This window comes from Diabrotica undecimpunctata, unplaced genomic scaffold (genome assembly GCF_040954645.1).
Source record: "Diabrotica undecimpunctata isolate CICGRU unplaced genomic scaffold, icDiaUnde3 ctg00000568.1, whole genome shotgun sequence".
NCBI lineage: Eukaryota > Metazoa > Arthropoda > Insecta > Coleoptera > Chrysomelidae > Diabrotica > Diabrotica undecimpunctata.
Window position 1 is genome coordinate 7245001 of NW_027311885.1, and position 20223 is coordinate 7265223.

The 20223-nt window shown below is 40.1% G+C and overlaps 2 protein-coding genes across 2 annotated transcripts; both read left to right on the plus strand.

The window, feature by feature from the left end:
* The first annotated feature begins 8660 nt into the window (after positions 1-8660).
* Positions 8661-10247, plus strand: LOC140431120 (matrix metalloproteinase-18-like). Its single transcript, XM_072519042.1, has one exon. The coding sequence runs from the start codon at positions 8661-8663 to the stop codon at positions 10245-10247; it is 1587 nt and encodes a 528-aa protein (XP_072375143.1).
* A 681-nt stretch (positions 10248-10928) lies between these two features.
* Positions 10929-14588, plus strand: LOC140431121 (uncharacterized). The gene has a single exon (XM_072519043.1). It carries the CDS (start codon positions 10929-10931, stop codon positions 14586-14588), a length of 3660 nt encoding a protein of 1219 aa, XP_072375144.1.
* The last annotated feature ends 5635 nt before the right edge of the window (positions 14589-20223 follow it).

A 20223-nucleotide genomic window follows, 5' to 3' on the forward strand; every position in this document is an offset into this window, starting at 1 on the left:
TCGGCTCGCAGAGATTAGAATACGGCCAAGGCAAGAAGGCCATGCCTGCCGTAAGAGGCCATTAATGGGTAGAAGTCGAGAGGTGAAGAGTGTATTTGCGCGTGTGTGTGTGTGTGTGCGTGCGTGTGTGTGTGAATGTGTGTGTCCCTTCAGCTTGCAGAGATAAGAATACGACCAAGGCAAAAAGGCCTTGCCTGTCGTAAGTGGCGACTAATGGGTAGGAGTCGAGAGGTGAAGAGTGTATGTGTGTGTGTGTGTGCGTGTGTGCGTGTGTGTGTGCGTGTGTGAGTGTGTGTGTATGTGTGTGTGTCCGTTTGGCTTGCAGAGATAAGAATACGGCCGTGGCAAGAAGGCCCTGCCTGTCTTAAGAGGCGACTAATGGATTGGAGTCGAGAGGTGGAAAGTGTGTGCGTGTGTGTGTGCGTGTGTGTGTGCGTGTGTGCGTGCGTGTCTGTGTAAGTGTGTGTATCCGTTCGGCTTGCAGAGATAAGAATACGGCCGGGGTAAGAACGCCCTGCCTCTCGTAAGAGGCGACTAAAAGGTAGGAGTCGAGAGGTGAAGAGTGTATGTGTGTGTGTGTGTGTGTGTGTGTGTGTGTGTGTGTGTGTGTGTGTGACTGTGTGTGTGCATCCGCTCGGCTCGCAGGGATAAGAACACGGCCGTGGCAAGAAGGCCCTGCCTGTCGTAAGAGGCGACTAATGGGTAGGAGTCGAGAGGTGAAAAGTGTATGTGTGTGTGTGCGTGTGTGCGTGTGTGTGTGCGTTTGTGAGTATGTGTGTGTGTTAGTTCTGCCTGCAGAGATAAGAAAACGACCGAAGCAAGAAGGCCCTGCCTATCGTAAGAGGCGACTAATAGGTAGGAGTCGAGAGGTGAAGAGTGTATGTGTGTGTGCGTGTGTGCGTGTGTGTGTGTGCGTGTGTGAGTATGTGTGTGTGTCCGTTCGGCTTGCAGAGTTAAAGACACAGCCGAGGCAAGAAGGCTCTGCCTGCCTTAAGAGGCGACTAATGGACAGGAGTCGAGAGGTGAAAGTGTGTGCGTGTGCGTGTGTGTGTGTGCGTGCGTATGTGTATCCGTTCGGCTTGCAGAGATAAGAATACGGCCGGGGCAAGAACGCCATGCCTCTCGTAAGAGGCGACTAAAAGGTAGGAGTCGAGAGGTGAAGAGTGTATGTGTGTGTGTGTGTGTGTGTGTGTGTGTGTGTGTGTGTGACTGTGTGTGTGTGTCCGCTCGGCTCGCAGAGATAAGAACACGGCCGTGGCAAAAAGGCCCTGGCTGTCGTAAGAGGCGACTAAAAGGTAGGAGTCGAGAGGTGAAGAGTGTATGTGTGTGTGTGTGTGTGTGTGTGTGTGTGTGTGTGTGTGTGTGTGTGTGTGTGTGTGTGTGTGACTGTGTGTGTGTGTCCGCTCGGCTCGCAGAGATAAGAACACGGCCGTGGCAAAAAGGCCCTGGCTGTCGTAAGAGGCGACTAATGGGTAGGAGTCGAGAGGTGAAAAGTGTATGTGTGTGTGTGCGTGTGTGCGTGTGTGTGTGCGTTTGTGAGTGTGTGTGTGTGTGTTAGTTCGGCCTGCAGAGATAAGAACACGACCGAAGCAAGAAGGCCCTGCCTATCGTAAGAGGCGACTAATAGGTAGGAGTCGAGAGGTGAAAAGTGTATGTGTGTGTGTGCGTGTGTGCGTGTGTGTGTGCGTTTGTGAGTGTGTGTGTGTGTGTCCGTTCGGCTCGCAGAGATAAGAACACGGCCGTGGTAAGAAGTCCCTGAATGTCGTAAGAGGCGACTAATGGGTGAAAGTCGAGAGGTGAAGAGTCTATGTGTGTGAGCGTGTATGCGTGTGTGTGTACGTGTGTGAGTGTGTGTGTATATGTGTGTGTGTCCGTTCGGCTTACAGAGATAAGAATACGGCCGAGGGAAGAAGGTTCTGCCTGTCGTAAGAGGAGAATAATGGATAGGAGTCGAGAGGTGAAGAGTGTATGTGTCTGTGTGCGTGCGTGTGTGAGTGTGTGTGTGTATGTGTGTGTGTGAGTGTGTGTGTGTCCGGTCGGCTCGCAGAGATAAGAATACGGCCGAGGGAAGGAGATTCTGCCTGTCTTAAGTGGCGACTAATGGATAGAAGTCGAGAGGTGGAGAGTGTTTGCGTGTGCGTGTGTGCGTGTGTTCCTGTGTGCGTGTGTTTGTGTGTGCGTGTGTGTGTGTCCGTTCGGCTTGCATAGATAAAAACACGGCCATGGCAAGAAGTCCCTGCCTGTCGTAAGAGGAGAATAATGGATAGGAGTCGAGAGGTGAAGAGTGTATGTGTGTGTGTCTGTGTGCGTGCGTGTGTGAGTGTGTATGTATGTGTGTGTGTGAGTGTGTGTGTGTCCGGTTGGCTCGCAGAGATAAGAACACGGCCGTGGCAAGAAGGCCCTGCCTGTCGTAAGAGGCGACTAATGGGAAGGAGTCGAGAGGTGAAGGGTGTATTTGCGCGTGTGTGTGCGTGTGTGCGTGCGTGTGTATGTGAGTGTGTGTGTCCGTTCAGCTTGCAGAGATAAGAATACGACCGAGGCAAGAAGGCCCTGCCTATCGTAAGAGGCGACTAATAGGTAGGAGTCGAGAGGTGAAGAGTCTATGTGCGTGTGCGTGTATGCGTGTGTGTGTACGTGTGTGAGTGTGTGTGTGTCCGGTTGGCTCGCAGAGATAAGAACACGGCCGTGGCAAGAAGGCCCTGCCTGTCGTAAGAGGCGACTAATGGGAAGGAGTCGAGAGGTGAAGGGTGTATTTGCGTGTGTGTGTGCGTGTGTGCGTGCGTGTGTATGTGAGTGTGTGTGTCCGTTCAGCTTGCAGAGATAAGAATACGACCGAGGCAAGAAGGCCCTGCCTATCGTAAGAGGCGACTAATAGGTAGGAGTCGAGAGGTGAAGAGTCTATGTGCGTGTGCGTGTATGCGTGTGTGTGTACGTGTGTGAGTGTGTGTGTGTATGTGTGTGTGTCCTTTAGGCTTACAGAGATAACAATACGGCCGAGGGAAGAAGGTTCTGCCTGTCTTAAGTGGCGACTAATGGGTAGGAGTCGAGAGGTGAAGAGTGTATGTGTGTGTGTCTGTGTGCGTGCGTGTGTGAGTGTGTATGTATGTGTGTGTGTGAGTGTGTGTGTGTCCGGTCGGCTGGCAGAAATAAGAACACGGCCGTGGCAAGAAGGCCCTGCCTGTCGTAAGAGGCGACTAATGGGTAGGAGTCGAGAGGTGAAGGGCGTATTTGCGCGTGTGTGCGTGCGTGTGTGCGTGCGTGTGTATGTGAGTGTGTGTGTCCGTTCAGCTTGCAGAGATAAGAATACGACCGAGGCAAGAAGGCCCTGCCTGTCGTAAGTGGCGACTAATGGGTAGGAGTCGAGAGGTGAAGAATGTATGTGTGTGTGTGCGTGTGTGCGTGTGTGTGTGAGTTTGTGTGAATGTATGTGTGTGTCCGTTCGGCTCGCAGAGATTAGAATACAACAAAGGCAAGAAGGCCTTGCCTGTCGTAAGTGGCGACTAATGGGTAGGAGTCGAGAGGTGAAAAGTGTATGTGTGTGTGTGTGTGCGTCTGTGCGTGTGTGTGTGCGTGTGTGAGTGTATGTGTATGTGTGTGTGTCCGTTTGGCTTGCAGAGATAAGAATACGGCCGTGACAAGAAGGCCCTGCCTGTCTTAAGAGGCGACTCATGGATAGGAGTCGAGAGGTAGAAAGTGTGTGCGTGTGTGTGTGCGTGTGTGCGTGCGTTTCTGTGTAAGTGTGTGTATCCGTTCGGCTTGCAAAGATAAGAATACGGCCAGGGTAAGAAAGCCCTGCCTCTCGTAAGAGGCGACTAAAAGGTAGGAGTCGAGAGGTGAAGAGTGTATGTGTGTGTGTGTGTGTGTGCGTTTGTGAGTATGTGTGTGTGTTAGTTCGGCCTGCAGAGATAAGAACACGACCGAAGCAAGAAGGCCCTGCCTATCGTAAGAGGCGACTAATAGGTAGGAGTCGAGAGGTGAAGAGTGTATGTGTGTGCGTGTGTGCGTGTGTGTGTGCGTGTGTGCGTGTGTGAGTATGTGTGTGTGTCCCTTCGGCTTGCAGAGATAAGAACACGGCCGAGGCAAGAAGGCCCTGCCTCTCGTAAGAGGCGACTAAAAGGTAGGAGTCGAGAGGTGAAGAGTGTATGTGTGTGTGTGTGTGTGTGTGTGTGTGTGTGTGTGTGTGTGTGTGTGTGTGACTGTGTGTGTGTTCGCTCGGCTCGCAGAGATAAGAACACGGCCGTGGCAAGAAAGCCCTGCCTGTCTTAAGAGGCGACTAATGGATAGGAGTCGAGAGGTGGAAAGTGTGTGCGTGTGCGTGTGCGTATGCGTGTGTGCGTGCGTGTGTGTGTAAGTGTGTGTATCCGTTCGGCTTGCAGAGATAAGAATACGGCCGGGGCAAGAAGGCCCTGCCTCTCGTAAGAGGCGACTAAAAGGTAGGAGTCGAGAGGTGAAGAGTGTATGTGTGTGTGTGTGTGTGTGTGTGTGTGTGTGTGTGTGTGTGACTGTGTGTGTGTTCGCTCGGCTCGCAGAGATAAGGACACGGCCGTGGCAAGAAGGCCCTGCCTGTCGTAAGAGGCGACTAATAGGTAGAAGTCGAGAGGTGAAGAGTGTATGTATGTGTGTGTGTGTGCGTGTGTGAGTATGTGTGTGTGTTAGTTCGGCTTGCAGAGATAAGAACACTGCCGAGGCAAGAAGGCCCTGCCCGTCGTAAGAGGCGACTAATAGGTAGGACCCGAGAGGTAAAAAGTCTATGTGTGTGTGCGTGTATGCGTGTGTGTTTACGTGTGTAAGTGTGTGTGTGTGTATGTATGTGTGTCCTTTAGGCTTACAGAGATAAGAATACGGCCGAGGGAAGAAGGTTCTGCCTGTCTTAAGTGGCGACTAATGGATAGAAGTTGAGAGGTGGAGAGTGATTGCGTGTGCGTGTGTTCCTGTGTGCGTGTGTTTGTGTGTGCGTGTGTGTGTGTGTCCGTTCGGCTTGCAGAGATAAAAACACGGCCGTGGCAAGAAGTCCCTGCCTGTCGTAAGAGGAGAACAATGGGTAGGAGTCGAGAAGTGAAGAGTGTATGTGTGTGTGTGTGTGCGTGTGTGCGTGCGTGTGTGTGTGTGAGTGTGTGTGTGTGTCCGTTCGGCTCGCAGAGATAAGAACACGGCCGTGGCAAGAAGTCCCTGAATGCCGTAAGAGGCGACTAATAGGTAGGAGTCGAGAGGTGAAGAGTCTATGTGTGTGAGCGTGTATGCGTGTGTGTGTACGTGTGTGAGTGTGTGTGTATATGTGTGTGTGTCCGGTTGGCTTACAGAGATAAGAATACGGCCGAGGGAAGTAGGTTCTGCCTATCTTAAGTGGCGACTAATGGATAGAAGTTGAGAGGTAAAGAGTGTGTGCGTGTGCGTGTGTGCGTGTGTTATTGTGTGCGTGTGTTTGTGTGTGCGTGTGTGTGTGTGTCCGTTCGCTTGTAGAGATAAAAACACGGCCATGGCAAGAAGTCCCTGCCTGTCGTAAGAGGAGAATAATGGATAGGAGTCGAGAGGTGAAGTGTGTATGTGTGTGTGTCTGTGTGCGTGCGTGTGTGAGTGTGTATGTATGTGTGTGTGAGTGTGTGTGTGTCCAGTCGGCTCGCAGAGATAAGAACACGGCCGTGGCAAGAAGGCCCTGCCTGTCTTAAGTGGCGACTAATGGGTAGGAGTCGAGAGGTGAAGAGTGTATGTGTGTGTGTGCGTGTGTGCGTGTGTGTGTGAGTGTGTATGAATGTATGTGTGTGTCCGTTCGGCTCGCAGAGATTAAAATACGGCCAAGGCAAGAAGGCCATGCCTGTCGTAAGAGGCCATTAATGGGTAGAAGTCGAGAGGTGAAGAGTGTATTTGCGCGTGTGTGTTTGCGTGTGTGCGTTCGTGTGTGTGTGTGAATGTGTGTGTCCGTTCAGCTTGCAGAGATAAGAAGACGACCGAGGCAAGAAGGCCTTGCCTGTCGTAAGTGGCGACTAATGTGTAGGAGTCGAGAGGTGAAGAGTGTATTTGCGCGTGTGTGTGTGAGTAGATAGGGTGTCACTTCAGTTCACTTTTTTCCCCAGATTCTGGGGAAAAACCGCTCGCTACCCTATGGTGAATATGGCAAATTTCCCCAGACCCCTGACACAGATTTCCCCAGATTCGACCTAACCTAACGTAACCTAACCAAAGCGAACCTAACCTAACCTAACCTAATTCTTCTTCTTTTACGAATTCTTCTTCTTTTACGCAACATCAATTCTTCTTCTTCTTTTACGCAACATCAATTCTTCTTCTTTTTCTTTTACGCAACGTGAAGATAGCGTCTATTCTTAACCTACGAACGCGTACTGTGTGTGTGTGTGTGTGTGTGTGTGTGTGTGTGTGTCTGCTACCCTCTGCTACCCTCTGTGTGTCTCTGTTACCCTCTGCTACCCTCTGGTACGCTCTGTTACCCTCTGTTACCCTCTGCTACCCTCTGCTCCTAATCACCCTCGTTTTTCTTTCACCTTCATAGAGACCAAGAAACGAATACACAAAGTATAAAAATACACAAGTTATACGCCTTTATATTAAGACAGAGACCAAGAAACGAATACAGAAAGTATAAAAATAATTAAAAAAAATACAAGTTTTACATACAACACTGTGATACCTTTATATAAAAAAAAAGACATGTACAAATATTGTTATTTACATTACATTAGTATCCAAAAAGCACGTCTGGATAAGCTTCCTCCATCTTTAGTAAGCGATTAGGATATGCCAACCAAAATCGTCCCTTTTTCACAAACCTAGTGGTTTGACCGTTGCTCAGCTTCTTCTTTTGATTCTTCGTAATAGTGACGTGTGTCACATGATATGGACACAGTTCTAGTTTCGTTCCAATTGTTCATTTGGAATAGTCGTTTACACCTGCAAGGTTTTTCAGATTCACATATTGTATCATAAGACATTATGTCACATAACCAGAGGAATCTAAACGACGCGTGAACGGTAGGAATATCTGAAACAGAATAAAGTGCTGAATTAGGGTATAAGGTACACGTTCATCCATAAGAATCAATGTAAAAAAGTGTGGGATTTAGCGCATTTAGTAAAATTGAGTACATTAGCTGTAAACAACCAAAGTTATATCCTCGGTCGGACGGAAGATTAAATGGTATAACATTATGCTCAAAAGGCCTCTGAAATGTGCAGATTTGTGCTTGTTCTTCCATAAGAATCAATGTAAAAGTGGTGCATTTATCGCTTTTAGTCAACTTGATTACATTAGTTGTAAACAGACAAAAAATCTTGATTACCCCCACCACTTTCATCATTAACACACTCTGAGTAATACCAGCAAGCGTTCATTCATCGAATAACAGTCAAAGCAGACACATCGCCGTATGGCCAATCTTATGAAACAGTACATTCAGTTAAACTTAATTAAGACATGTATTGAGCAAGAATTTATTCGGGCCAACTACGCAGGCGCGTGTTTACCGACTAGTTTAATATTGCATGAAGTCGCAAAACAATATGGAATAACAACAAAGGTCGTAGTAGGTACAAAGTTTTACTCAAATGGAGTTACAATCACACCACATTTCTGGAATGAGCATAATAAAATAATATACGATCCAACAGACGCAATTACAAAACATCATCTACCTCATCAAATAGAATTTACTATGATAAAAGGAATGTTCATGCGTAAAAATGATGAAGACAGAAAAATGGTTGATATATATCACGATTTTAAGAAAAACAGATCGACGGCAGCATATTTTGAGGAGGCTCCGGAATCTCTACTAGAGTTACGTAAAAACATTTTTATTGCTGTAGCACAGATACTAGGAAATAAATAAATAAAAGTAATGTTCTAAAGTAATTGTTTTTTTTTAAACCCATTGTTGAAATGACCTACCTACGAAGAAAATGTTCTATGAAACCTCTAAAAAATATATAAAATAGTACTTACGTTTTTAATTTTTGTAGCCCAAACACAAACAAACACCTTATCGCCAAGGTTCTTGTAGCACAAACACCCACTGTTACTTTTCGTACATGTTGACTGGCACAAACACTCACTGTTACTTTTCGTAAACGTTGACGGGCACAAACAACCGTTGTTACTTTCGCAATGTTGACTGCAGACTGGTAGTACAAAACGTATTCGTTCATTAAATAGACAGGCTGTTATGACGTAACTCACGCTTAAACCATGTTGCGCAATATTTCGTAAGACTATTCATTTATGCATCACATGCCGGGCTTAATTATTAACTAGACCGGAATGTGCACATGTTTCCGGCATTCGTGTGAATATATTTTATCTCACATTAACTAGAATTCCAAAGTGCACGTGTTTCCGGCTATATATCGTGGGAGATGTGTTAAAAGGAAATGTCCAACCGGTAATTCATCGTTGAATGCATACACATTTGGTATATTCGCGTCTATATGACTAAGCCAATTTAAGATGAACATAATCTAGTACCATATAACAATATAAAGTAGAAAATAGTAAAATATATTGTAATATTTTTATTCTTTGTTTAAAGTACAAAGTACAGTAACTAGATGTCCCTAGTACCTTACTGACTAAAACGTTGTTGAAAACAAATAGATACTAATAACCGGGTATATACATGCTACTTAATATTTTAAAATTATTCGCAGCCACGATGTTGAAGGGAATAGACGTATTAGTTTTTATGCTAACGTTCGCAAGCGTGTTTTGCAATGATTTCTCGGAAAAAGACGCTATTGCCTATCTAAATCAATATGAACAGATCGATAATAGTACAGATTTCTCTACTTTGATAATTAACTTTCAAGAAAAGTATAATTTACCAGTGGATGGTTTGCTTAATAATGCAACAATCAAATTGATGCGTCGTCCGCGTTGTCACCACAGTGATAACGAATTTATAGTGGCTTCTCCATGGCACAAACAACACCTGCGATGGTATTTTCCTCAAAGAACGCCCAAGGCCCAAAAAGACGCAGAAATGGCATTTCAGACGTGGCAAAATGTTTCAACCTTAACATTCACAATGGTTACAAATCCTACGCTAGAGCCACCAGATATAACCATAACTATGGTTAGGGGAACTCATCATTTTAGAGCAAATTGTATGGGAGATGCCGAATGTCCTACTAGATTTGTTGGAGGTGCTGCTTTAGGACATTCATACTTTCCTCATCCCGCAGACACCTGTACAGAGATACATTTAGATATAACGAAGCCCTGGCATTTTGGAAACGACTCTATACCTGAAGGCCGTATAAGTTTTCTTATGGTACTGGTTCATGAAATTGGGCATGCTCTTGGAATCGGTCATAGTGGAACACAAAGTGCTGTCATGTATAGTATGTATCAGCATAAGATTAGTGGTCTACATAAGGATGATATAAACGCAATACAATATCTATGTGGGCCTAACAATACCTATGCTCCAAACCCAAAGTTTACAACAACTAGCTCAACAACAACAACTCGTAAGCAAACGACCCGCTCAAGGTATACAACGGTACATACACCAACAACAACTAGTTCGACAACGTCAAGACCAACAACTAGTTCGACAAGACCAAGGCCTAGTAAGCAACCGAAAAATTTGTGTGATATTGTTCCAGATTTTATGTTTTTAGCCACTGCTCCAGAGTTTTCAAATTACCGATTATATATCGCCCGCGATAAATTTATATGGAAACTAGACTTGAACGAAATGATTATTCCATCTCAGCCTGAACTTCTTGCTGATTATGTTCCTGCAGAATTACGTCAATACACTTTACAACACATTTTTCAAACAACAGCCGGTGATTTGGTTACAATTGTGCCACCAAACAAATATTTCTCAGCATCCTTTCCTAGCATTCAATATATTGATAATTTTACACTTAATATACCCAAGAAGGCCCACATCAATGCTATTTTTCAATCAAATTCCGGGCAATCCTATACATTTTACAACAATATGTCATATATAGAATTTTCTAATGATTTTACTAGCGAGGTAAGAAGAGGCTGGATAAAAGACATATTTCCGGGAATACCTGAAGATATTTCTCTTGCACTTCGATGGATTGATGGCCATATTTACTTTTTCCGTCAAAATACTTACTATAAATTTAATGAATTTACTAGAAAAGTTGTGGCCGCTGGACAATTTAACTGGAATCTATTTGGAGTGCCTTGCCCAAACGAAAATATCTTACAACAATTAAAAACTCTAATATCTAAACTTGTATCTGTATATAATTAAAAAAAAAGTGTAAAAGATGTGTTTTGTATTTACGAGTAATAATAAAAATTGTAAAAAATATATGTTTTTTATTTATCAAATTCCCGGAAGAAGCTAACATTCTATTTACTATGTAACATGTGTTCAAAGCCAAATATTATGTTAGAATTGTAAAGAAAAAGATTTTTAGCTAAACTGCAATATATTTACGACTTAAAATGTTAGATAATAAGTAACAAAAAATATAAGTTTATACAGAATAGTTACAGGGATATGTTAGTCATCGGGATGGATATACACCTATCCAAACATATTTAAGGTATTGGTACTGTTGGACGAGTCCATTTAACTCACAAAATAGGGGAGTTCGCTATGCATACGGCAAACTTTTTTTTTCAATTTCATTTAAATCTATAACACAGATAAGGACAAATAGCAGTTTTATGTAATAATTGAATGTTATGTTATTATTAAGTGATGTGTCTTTAAACAAACTCGCCCTAGTTTTTCAAAATCACTAATATTTGGCACGTTTCAAGGTCAACAAAGAGGTATAAAAGAACGCCCTAATAGAAGCCCTGTTCATTCTGCTGTCAACCTTCAACGAGTACGTCACGCTATAACTTTCACTGTGAACGTTGTGATTTGTTAGTGTCCAGTGTTGTTGTTGTTGTTGTTGTTGTTGTTCTCAAGGCGATCATCATGGTCTGGTCTTTAATTACCACAGGTAAACGTTTTATTTCTAAATTTAACACTTATTTAAATTCGTTTCAATTACGTTATGAAGAGTGCAAAGGTAATTTAAATATTGATTTAGCAAAGATATTAGAAAAAGGTATACAGGATGCTAAAGAAGGAGCCGGCTTTCAAAAAGGGGATAAAATTCGTATAATTGTTCGTAATGAAAATTTTAAACATCCCATATCAACAGGTACTGAAACAGATTTAAATACGGATAATATCTTGGCTCAAATCGAAAACATTGTAACTTCTGACGAGTCGGTTCAAGTCGAAGATACTATATTTGATATACAAATTTTCAAGATACCTAGGGGTAGCGGCCGACATAAAATTATAAATTTGGCAGAGGACCGTCGCACCAAGAAAAGCATTACCCAGATTAAAAATACCGACACTTTATGCGGGGCTCGAGCAGTTATAGTGGGCTTAACATACGTCACAAACGAGATTTTGGGCCACAAATTGATCAAAAGCGATGCTCATAGCATACGTATAGGTCGAAAATTGCAGACTGATTTGGCCGAAAAACTTTGCAACCTGTTGGGCGGTTGTTATAACGATGGCTTTACGTTGGATAATTTTAAGAAGGCAGAGGAGTTATTGGATGTGCAGATAAAGATTATTTGTGCAGAAAATTTCAACACAATCATATACGAGGGCCCCGAAAAAACAGCCAAGATTTATTTGTATAAAAACGGGAATCATTTTGATGTTATAAACAATTTAAAGGGTCTTTACGGTAGTCGTTTTTATTGTGCGAAGTGTGATACCCCTTACAGTCATTACCGTGTACACAAATGCAAGAAAGCACCACTTTGTACGATTTGCAAACATCCCGAGCATGACTTGACTACAAAAAGCAAAGTTTTGTGCAAGGACTGTAACCGTTATTGCTACAACAATGAATGTTTAAGAAACCATACAGAAGCTTGCAAAGAAGTATTTAAATGTGACAAATGTAATAAACTATGCAAGAGAGATAAGGAGCATGTATGCGGTTACTCCATGTGCAGAAACTGTAATACCTTTGTAGAAATAGCTACGCATCAGTGTTACATGATGAAAAAACCAGCCAAAGGAGGAGTTTGTACTGTAGCCTGTACTTGCAATAACAGATCAAGCGTGATAAATTCAGGCTGTAAAGAAAATCACAAACAGTCACAAAGTTGCAAAGACCCTTGTATATGTAACAATCTCTCTGAAGAAAAAATAATGAAATGCTCTTACAACGAAAGATATATTTTCTTTGATTACGAGGCAATGCAGGATACAGGCATTCATGTACCGAATCTTGTAATTGCGCAGGATTTCGGCGGACATAAATTTGTTTTTAAAGACAATGAAGAGTTCTGTAGATGGTTAATTTCCGAGAAACATAGAAATTATACAGCGATAGCCCACAATAGTAAATCATACGATTCATATTTCATTTTAAAATATTGCGTGGAAAACACGATAAAGCCGTACACTATCTACAACGGGTCAAAACTTATGCTTTTGGAAGTCGAGGCTCTTAAACTGAAAATAATAGACAGCTCTAATTTTGTAGCCGGCCCCCTGTCCGGTTTTCCTAAAACTTTTGGTCTGCATGAATTAAAGAAAGGCTATTTTCCTCACTTTTTCAACACTCCTGAAAATACTCACTACGAAGGCTGCTTACCAGATATTGCGTATTATGGACCCAACACAATGAAAACAAAACAAAGATCTGATTTTAAGAAATGGTACGATGAGCATAAAAATGACCACTTTGTGTTACAGAAAGAGCTCCATACCTATTGCGATTCAGATGTTGATATTTTACGACGTGGGTGTTTGGAATTTCGCAAGGAATTTTTAGAAATAGCAAACATAGACCCATTTCAATATCTGACTATTGCCAGTGTGTGTATGGCCATATATAGATCTAAATATCTTCGAACAAACACCATTGGCGTTGTAAAGCAGGAGATAAAGGAGACATATAGCAGGGCATCAATAAAATGGCTCAATCAATTTTCTAACGTCCAACATGCTCTTAATGGCGGAGAAGTGACAATTTGCGGTGCAAAAGTTGATGGTTTCTCGGAAGAGTCAAATACTGTGTACCAGTACCACGGTTGCTTCTGGCATGGCCACCCAGAATGCTTTAAGAACGACACAGTTAACCACGTCAACAATGAGACAATGAGTGACTTGTACGAGAGAACAATAAGACGATCAAAACAAATAAAAGAAGCAGGGTACAACTTGGTAGAAATGTGGGAATGTGAGTGGTTAAAATCCAAAGAATGTAAAAACGCCGCAGATCCTCAACTTATTGAACCCTTAAAGCCTCGTGAAGCATTCTTTGGCGGTAGAACAAACGCCATAAAACTAAACGTGACTGGGAAAAAGCTCAGATACATAGATATTGTATCACTGTATCCAACCGTACAATATTACGATCAATATCCAGTTGGCCACCCTACAAAAATACATGCACCTGAAGTATACGATCCTAATTGGTTTGGTCTAGTACATTGCCAAATACTACCGCCTACTGATTTATACCATCCTGTATTACCTGTCAAAACTGACAAATTAATGTTTCCACTGTGTAATCAATGCGTCTTGGAAGATTGCGAAAATTGTGATCATGATGACTCGGAAAGAATGCTGAGGGGTACATGGACAACTCTAGAAATTAATAAGGCCTTAGAAAAAGGGTATAAAATAATAAAAATTCACGAGGTGTGGCATTTTGAGCAAACATCGACAGATTTGTTCAAGGGATATGTCAAAGATTTTATGAAGATCAAATTAGAAACTAGTCCACATACGTATGCCACAAATGAAGAGTACGCTCGGGCTGTAAAAGAGCAGATGGACATAGAGCTCGATTTATCTAAAATAGCCCCAAATCCCGGTAAACGAGCAGTCGCTAAAATATGCCTAAATAGTCTATGGGGTAAATTTGGCCAAAGAATGAATATGAAACAGACAGAGTATGTTGTGGACATTAAAAGATGGTACGAAGTTTTGATGAACGATAAAATAAATTTAACAAACGTCACATTTATTAATGATAATATAGCACAAGTCTCTTACGATTATAAAGACGTGTTTGTGGAAGACCCAACATATACGAATATTTTTGTGGCATTATTTACGACCAGTAACGCTCGTCTAAGACTGTACGAGATGATTGATAGGCTAGGAGAAGCAGTTGCCTACTTCGACACAGACTCCATTGTTTACATTGATGATGGCCTAAACACTGTCGAAACAGGTGAAATGTTGGGCGATTGGAGTGATGAGTTGCCTGGAGATGACTACATAGTTGAATGGCTCAGTACAGGTCCTAAAAGTTATTTTTACAAAACAGCCAAGGGCAAAGAGGTGACTAAAATCAAAGGTTTCACTTTAAACTACGAAAACAGCCTAGTACTCAATGCCTCCGCCATGAATGACATCATACACGATCCAACCAAAGAAATTAAGCTCACGTATGACCAGATCGGTAGGGATACAGAGACCAAAGATATTGTTACGAGAAAAAGGGTATCAAAGACTTTCAAGATGGCCTACAAGAAACGAAAAATAATACAAAGTGATGACTCATTAATTGACACAACACCTCTTGGCTTTCAAAAATTATAATAATAATATTACGCATTAGACATTGTACCTCATTCTTTATTAGACGCTGTTACAGGAAAGACGTGTTTTGTCTCGCTCATGTTTTCGATAAATTTTGATTTTGTATAAATTAACAATGTCTGATCAATGGTCAATAAATATTATAAATCAGCGAGAAATAAAAAAATTCAACGCTTATCTATGCACTTTTCAAGTTAATTGTGACAACTTTAAAATAGGTGAAGGTTTAGAACAAGACAAAGACTATCTAAAAAACCATTTAGAGACCGCTCTTGAGAATATAAAAAAGCAAGCTGGCTACACAACAGGTGACAAAATCAGAATTGTTGCCTTAAATGATGACTTTAGACACCCGATATCGACAGAAACAAGTTCAAGTGCCAATATGTCAAAGTTATTAGAACAAATTAGCAATATATCGACATCTAACGCTGCTGTCCACCTGAGAAATACAAAATTTGATGTACAAATCTTGAAAATACCTAATCCGAAAAACCACTGATCTTCCTATGATGATGATGATGACGTTAGACACCCGATATCGCCAGAAACAAGTTCAAGTGCCAATATGTCAAAGTTATTAGAACAAATTAGCAATATATCGACATCTAACGCTGCTGTCCACCTGAGAAATACAAAATTTGATGTACAAATCTTGAAAATACCTAATCCGAAAAACAATGATCTTCCCCGGGTATGGTAACTTTCTGCAGTATCAACGATGATGATTATATGAGATAATGGTTCCAAACCCAAGTATCAAGAAAGAAAATATAACAAAAATTATTAATATTGTATAAAGTTGAAAATTATGTACATAAAATAAAAATTATTGTAATCTTTAAAGGTATTAATACAATACATATATAAAAATTGTAAAATTTATGGACACATAAAATACCAAATTGTAATTAGTATTAATAAATATAATAATAAAATATAAAGTTTTTCATTTATAACACATTCTATATTGTTTAGCAAAAAAAAAAATAACGGTCTCAGAATATGCTTTAGAGAGTGTTATATAAAAATTTTAAGAAATAACTGCGTAAACTTAATGCAATATCTTTAAAAAACCTGATTTGCTTGGTACTCAGGGCGTATGCGTCAGCTAGGTGTCAGGTATGCGTCAGGTATGCGTCAGCTAGGTGTCAGGTATGCGTCAGATAGGTGTCAGGTATGCGTCAGATAGGTGTCAGGTATGCGTCAGCTAGGTGTCAGGTATGCGTCAGGTATACGTCAGGTATGCGTCAGGTATGCGTCAGCTAGGTGTCAGGTATGCGTCAGCTAGGTGTCAGATATGCGTCAGGTAGGTGTCAGAGACGTTTTTGCTTTTATTAAAAAGTGTTAGTTCTCTTTATCGCTGGTGATCAGCACGTTATATAGATACGCATCACTTTTTCAAAATCATTTAGTGATTGACAGCTGGTGGAGTAAGACGTGACTATGTTTGAAGAATATGACTATGTGTTTGGCCCCGAGTATGTTGGCGATAGAACATGGAAGCTGGGAGAGACAACTTTAATATTTGAAGAGGATAACATATTAGTAGATGAAGAAAAGTTTCCAGCAACAGACGGTCTTCAGAATTTATTATTTTACAAGTATCCTAAAAACTTTACGCCTCTAGATCATCAAATGTACAAACGAATACTGCAAATAACTGATGTACACAGAGATACGTTGGGAAAACTAAGACACCAAGCTTCACCCGAAAAATATCGTGACATTATTAGACCACTATTTAAAATGACTAAGAACAAGAAGAAGAAGAAGAAGATTCATATGAAAACAGATGGCAAAAAGGGAGTTTTAGATAATAATAATAATAATAACAGCCAGCAAAATACTATTGGTAATCGGATAGCGATAAACAACGATCCACAGAAAAGCTACTCTCCAAGTAGAATAGGTTATCTTTGTAAAGGTGAAATACGATATGTATAATATACATGTATATTATTAATAAATTATGTTAATTTTTCCAGTGTTTTATTTTCGGTGTTTAAAGTTTTTAAATTCATAGCTAAGTTCATTACCGTTTTTTTTTGTTGTTATATATTTTTTACCGAAATTTTCCACTTTACCCTCGTATTTTGTTTTATTTTTATTTTATCAATGTTTTGATAATGTATTTAATCAAAGCATATTTTAATCTTTTTTTTTTGTTGATTACATAGCCATATACGAATAATAGTTTGACTACATAGCCATATACGAATAATTGTTCTTTGATTTTTTGTTTATATAAATGACGTTTTTACAAATAAAAGAAAGGAAAGCTATTTGGTTAGTTAAAAACAATGTTCACACTTTAGAGTTTGGACATTATTTTCAACCGTAACAACAGACGGGACGAGAACCCACAGCTTGTGTCTGTCGGGTTAGTGGGAGAGGTTGAATAGGAAAAGTAAGGAAATGTTTAAAGGTTTTTGAGAGATTTCTAGGTATCTTAGGCTAACATTTATATATATATTATAAGTATTTCTGTTTCTTCGTTTCACATAAACTACTTACTCAGTCACTAAGTTCGTCAGTACTTCCTACAGAATCATCTTCGGTATCACTGGCTAGGAAAAACTGAGTAGCTATACCAACAGTATGCACCGTTCCTCCACACGTAAATTTATACGTTGTAGGCATGGCGTGATAACCACAACGGGGGTGAAGCGTTGGTCTAAATACATCGTCTGTAACATTCTTCGTAAATGATGTTTTACATATTTGGCAAAAAAATGTCACCTCAATATTGACTGAGCACTTGGGGTCGGATTTGCACATAAGTGGCTTACAATTGTGAAACATCTTATGGTTTAATGATTATCTTACTCACAATGTTTAAAATACTTAAATACTATGTTTTTAATACACGCTGCTTATTATATCTTATAATAATATATATTTCTTATGTATTCTTATGCCGTTATTTGTTAAAACATAATAGCATTACTGAACAGATAAAGAAATACAGAACCTACTTATCGAATATAAAATTGTTTAAATACTTTTCTCAGTGTAGTAATAGAATTAGCCGTCTTTGTTTGCGAATCCAGGAATATTGCTCTTAATTTGCATGACACATTTTTATCTAAGAATTTTATCTATGAAATGTATAGTTTATTGCAACTGCATCCTGTCTAACAAGCAATTAGAACCGCTGAATAAACTAATATCATCAAACATATGATTCGCAGACCTTAAATGCATCTGGATCATATGTGACTTTCGAATTTCTCATGATATATTTAAACCATACTTGCGGTCAAATATCTAAGACTGCATGTTTTTTTGGTATTCTCTGACTAATTATTCAAAATGCATAAAAAGACGGGATGCTCTATTTTCTGCGACAATTTCTAACCAACTAATAATGGGTAAGTTTACTCTACAAACTTATTAGTCAAGTGTCTTAAATACCTATCTTTTTCCAGAACCGGCAATCAGAAACAGGATAAGGGCGCACCTCACCCCGCACCAGCGAGTAAGTTTTTGTAAAATTTTTATATGTTGATATAGTTAATTACTTGAAACGTATAGGTCTGCTCTTCTTCTGCATAACGTTGAATTTTAGTTAATTTCTACTGTTTTATTTTTATATGTTGATATAGGTAATTACTTGAAACGTATACTGCTATGCCTAGGTCTGCTCTTCTTCTTCTTCTGCATAACGATGTTTTTTTGAATTTTTGTTAATTTCTACTGTTTTATGTTTTATATGTTGATATAGGTAATTACTTGAAACGTATACTGCTATGCCTAGGTCTGCTCTTCTTCTTCTTCTGCATAACGATGTTTTTTTTTGTTAATTTCTACTGTTTTATTTTTATATGTTGATATAGGTAATTACTTGAAACGTATACTGCTATGCCTTGGTCTGCTCTTCTTCTTCTTCTGCATAACGATGTTTTTTTTGTTAATTTCTACTGTTTTATTTTTATATGTTGATATAGGTAATTACTTGAAACGTATACTGCTATGCCTTGGTCTGCTCTGCTTAGGTGTCGCTGTTTTTTTTTTAAATCTGATCGCTACAAAATTTTAGATATATGTATTTTAATCTTGTTTTTTAATCGGTTTTTTTTGTTTTGTTTCAGACCCTACCAATGATCGTGCTGCGGGGCGAGGCTGCCCCGAATGCCGCCACCCCCGCGGATATGGTGCCCCTAGGCACCTATAAAGGGGTGAAGATTTTAGTGGGCGTACGCCAGGCCAGCGTGCTGGTCTGGCTATTAAAAGGTACTTTTGTGTATATATATTTTTAATACTTGTTTTTTTAATATGTTGTGTATTTTTTTTACAGAACAACAATAAAGAGTTGTAAAGAGTTGTTTTATCTTTTAATGTTTTCCTTTTTCCTTCTTTGTTAACCATGCTATCCTTTGTATTGGAAATTTACAAAAAATTATTAAAATATTAATTCAGTTTTCATACAATCTATAGACTAATAATTTTCTGTTATTCTACCTAGTTGTTTTTTATCTGTGCAAATTTTAACCTTTTTTTTCATTCTGTTTTGTACTTTGATTTTTGTTTATATAAATGACATTTTTACAAATAACAAATAAAGGAAAGCTGTTTGGTTAGTTGAAAATAATGTTCACACTTTAGAGTTTGGACATTATTTTCAACCGTAACAACAGACGGGACGAGAACCCACAGCTTGTGTCTGTCGGGTTAGTGGGAGAGGTTGAATAGGAAAAGTAAGGAAATGTTTAAAGGTTTTGGAGAGATTTCTAGGTATCTTAGGCTAACATTTATATATATATTACAAGTATTTCTGTTTCTTCATCTATGTGTGAATGATTCACGGAAATTACTCTGCTAATAAAAACATCTGGAGCCATAACATCATGGGCTTATAAAATAGACGCTTTGGTCATTTAGCATTTGTCGTTCAAACGGTATGGCTGACTATTTAATGTTAGTTTTATTAAACAGTAGTGAGTTCGCAAATGTGACAATCCACCCGGTAGTAATTAATTTTCTGAGTTTTTTTTCACGTGATCGGATTTTTACCTTCTCGTATTGTGTCAACGAGTACGTTTATACGAACGATCTACGTTTACGGCGTGATTTTGTTACGGGGGAAGTGCTCCAAATTCAGTTCGTGGTCGATTCAGTTATCGTCTTAACGATCAATTATATCCATAATACTGGCTTATTAGAACAGCCCATTGATAATTTCTCCACTGCCACCATTGTGCACGTTTTTACTCCTCATCCTCTTCCTTCTCAGCCTTAGTTTTCTCTCGTCCGTAACACTTTCCCTAAATAACAACTAGACTTTTTATTTTCTCGCGATAGCTGCTCTTTCTTCTCAGCCTTAGTTTTCTCTCGTCCGTAACACTTTCCCTAAATAACAACTAGACTTTTTATTTTCTCGCGATAGCTCCTCTTCCTTCTCAGCCTTAGTTTTCTCTCGTCCGTAACACTTTCCCTACATAACAACTAGACTTTTTATTTTCTCGCGATAGCTGCGAAGATATACAAATAAGTGCCCTGTGTAGGATTCTACAGCCTTTCAGATCATTGCAGTAAGGTAAGTTTTTCCACAATTTTCTTTTTTCAATTTTATAAAATTACTGACATGCTGAGTGAAATTTAAAAAAATCTTACCAGCAGCGTTTCTTCTTCT

Coding starts and splice junctions, on each gene's coding strand:
- LOC140431121 (XM_072519043.1), top strand. CDS start 10,929: ATGGTCTGGTCTTTAATTACCACAGGTAAACGTTTTATTTCTAAATTT.
- LOC140431120 (XM_072519042.1), top strand. CDS start 8,661: ATGTTGAAGGGAATAGACGTATTAGTTTTTATGCTAACGTTCGCAAGC.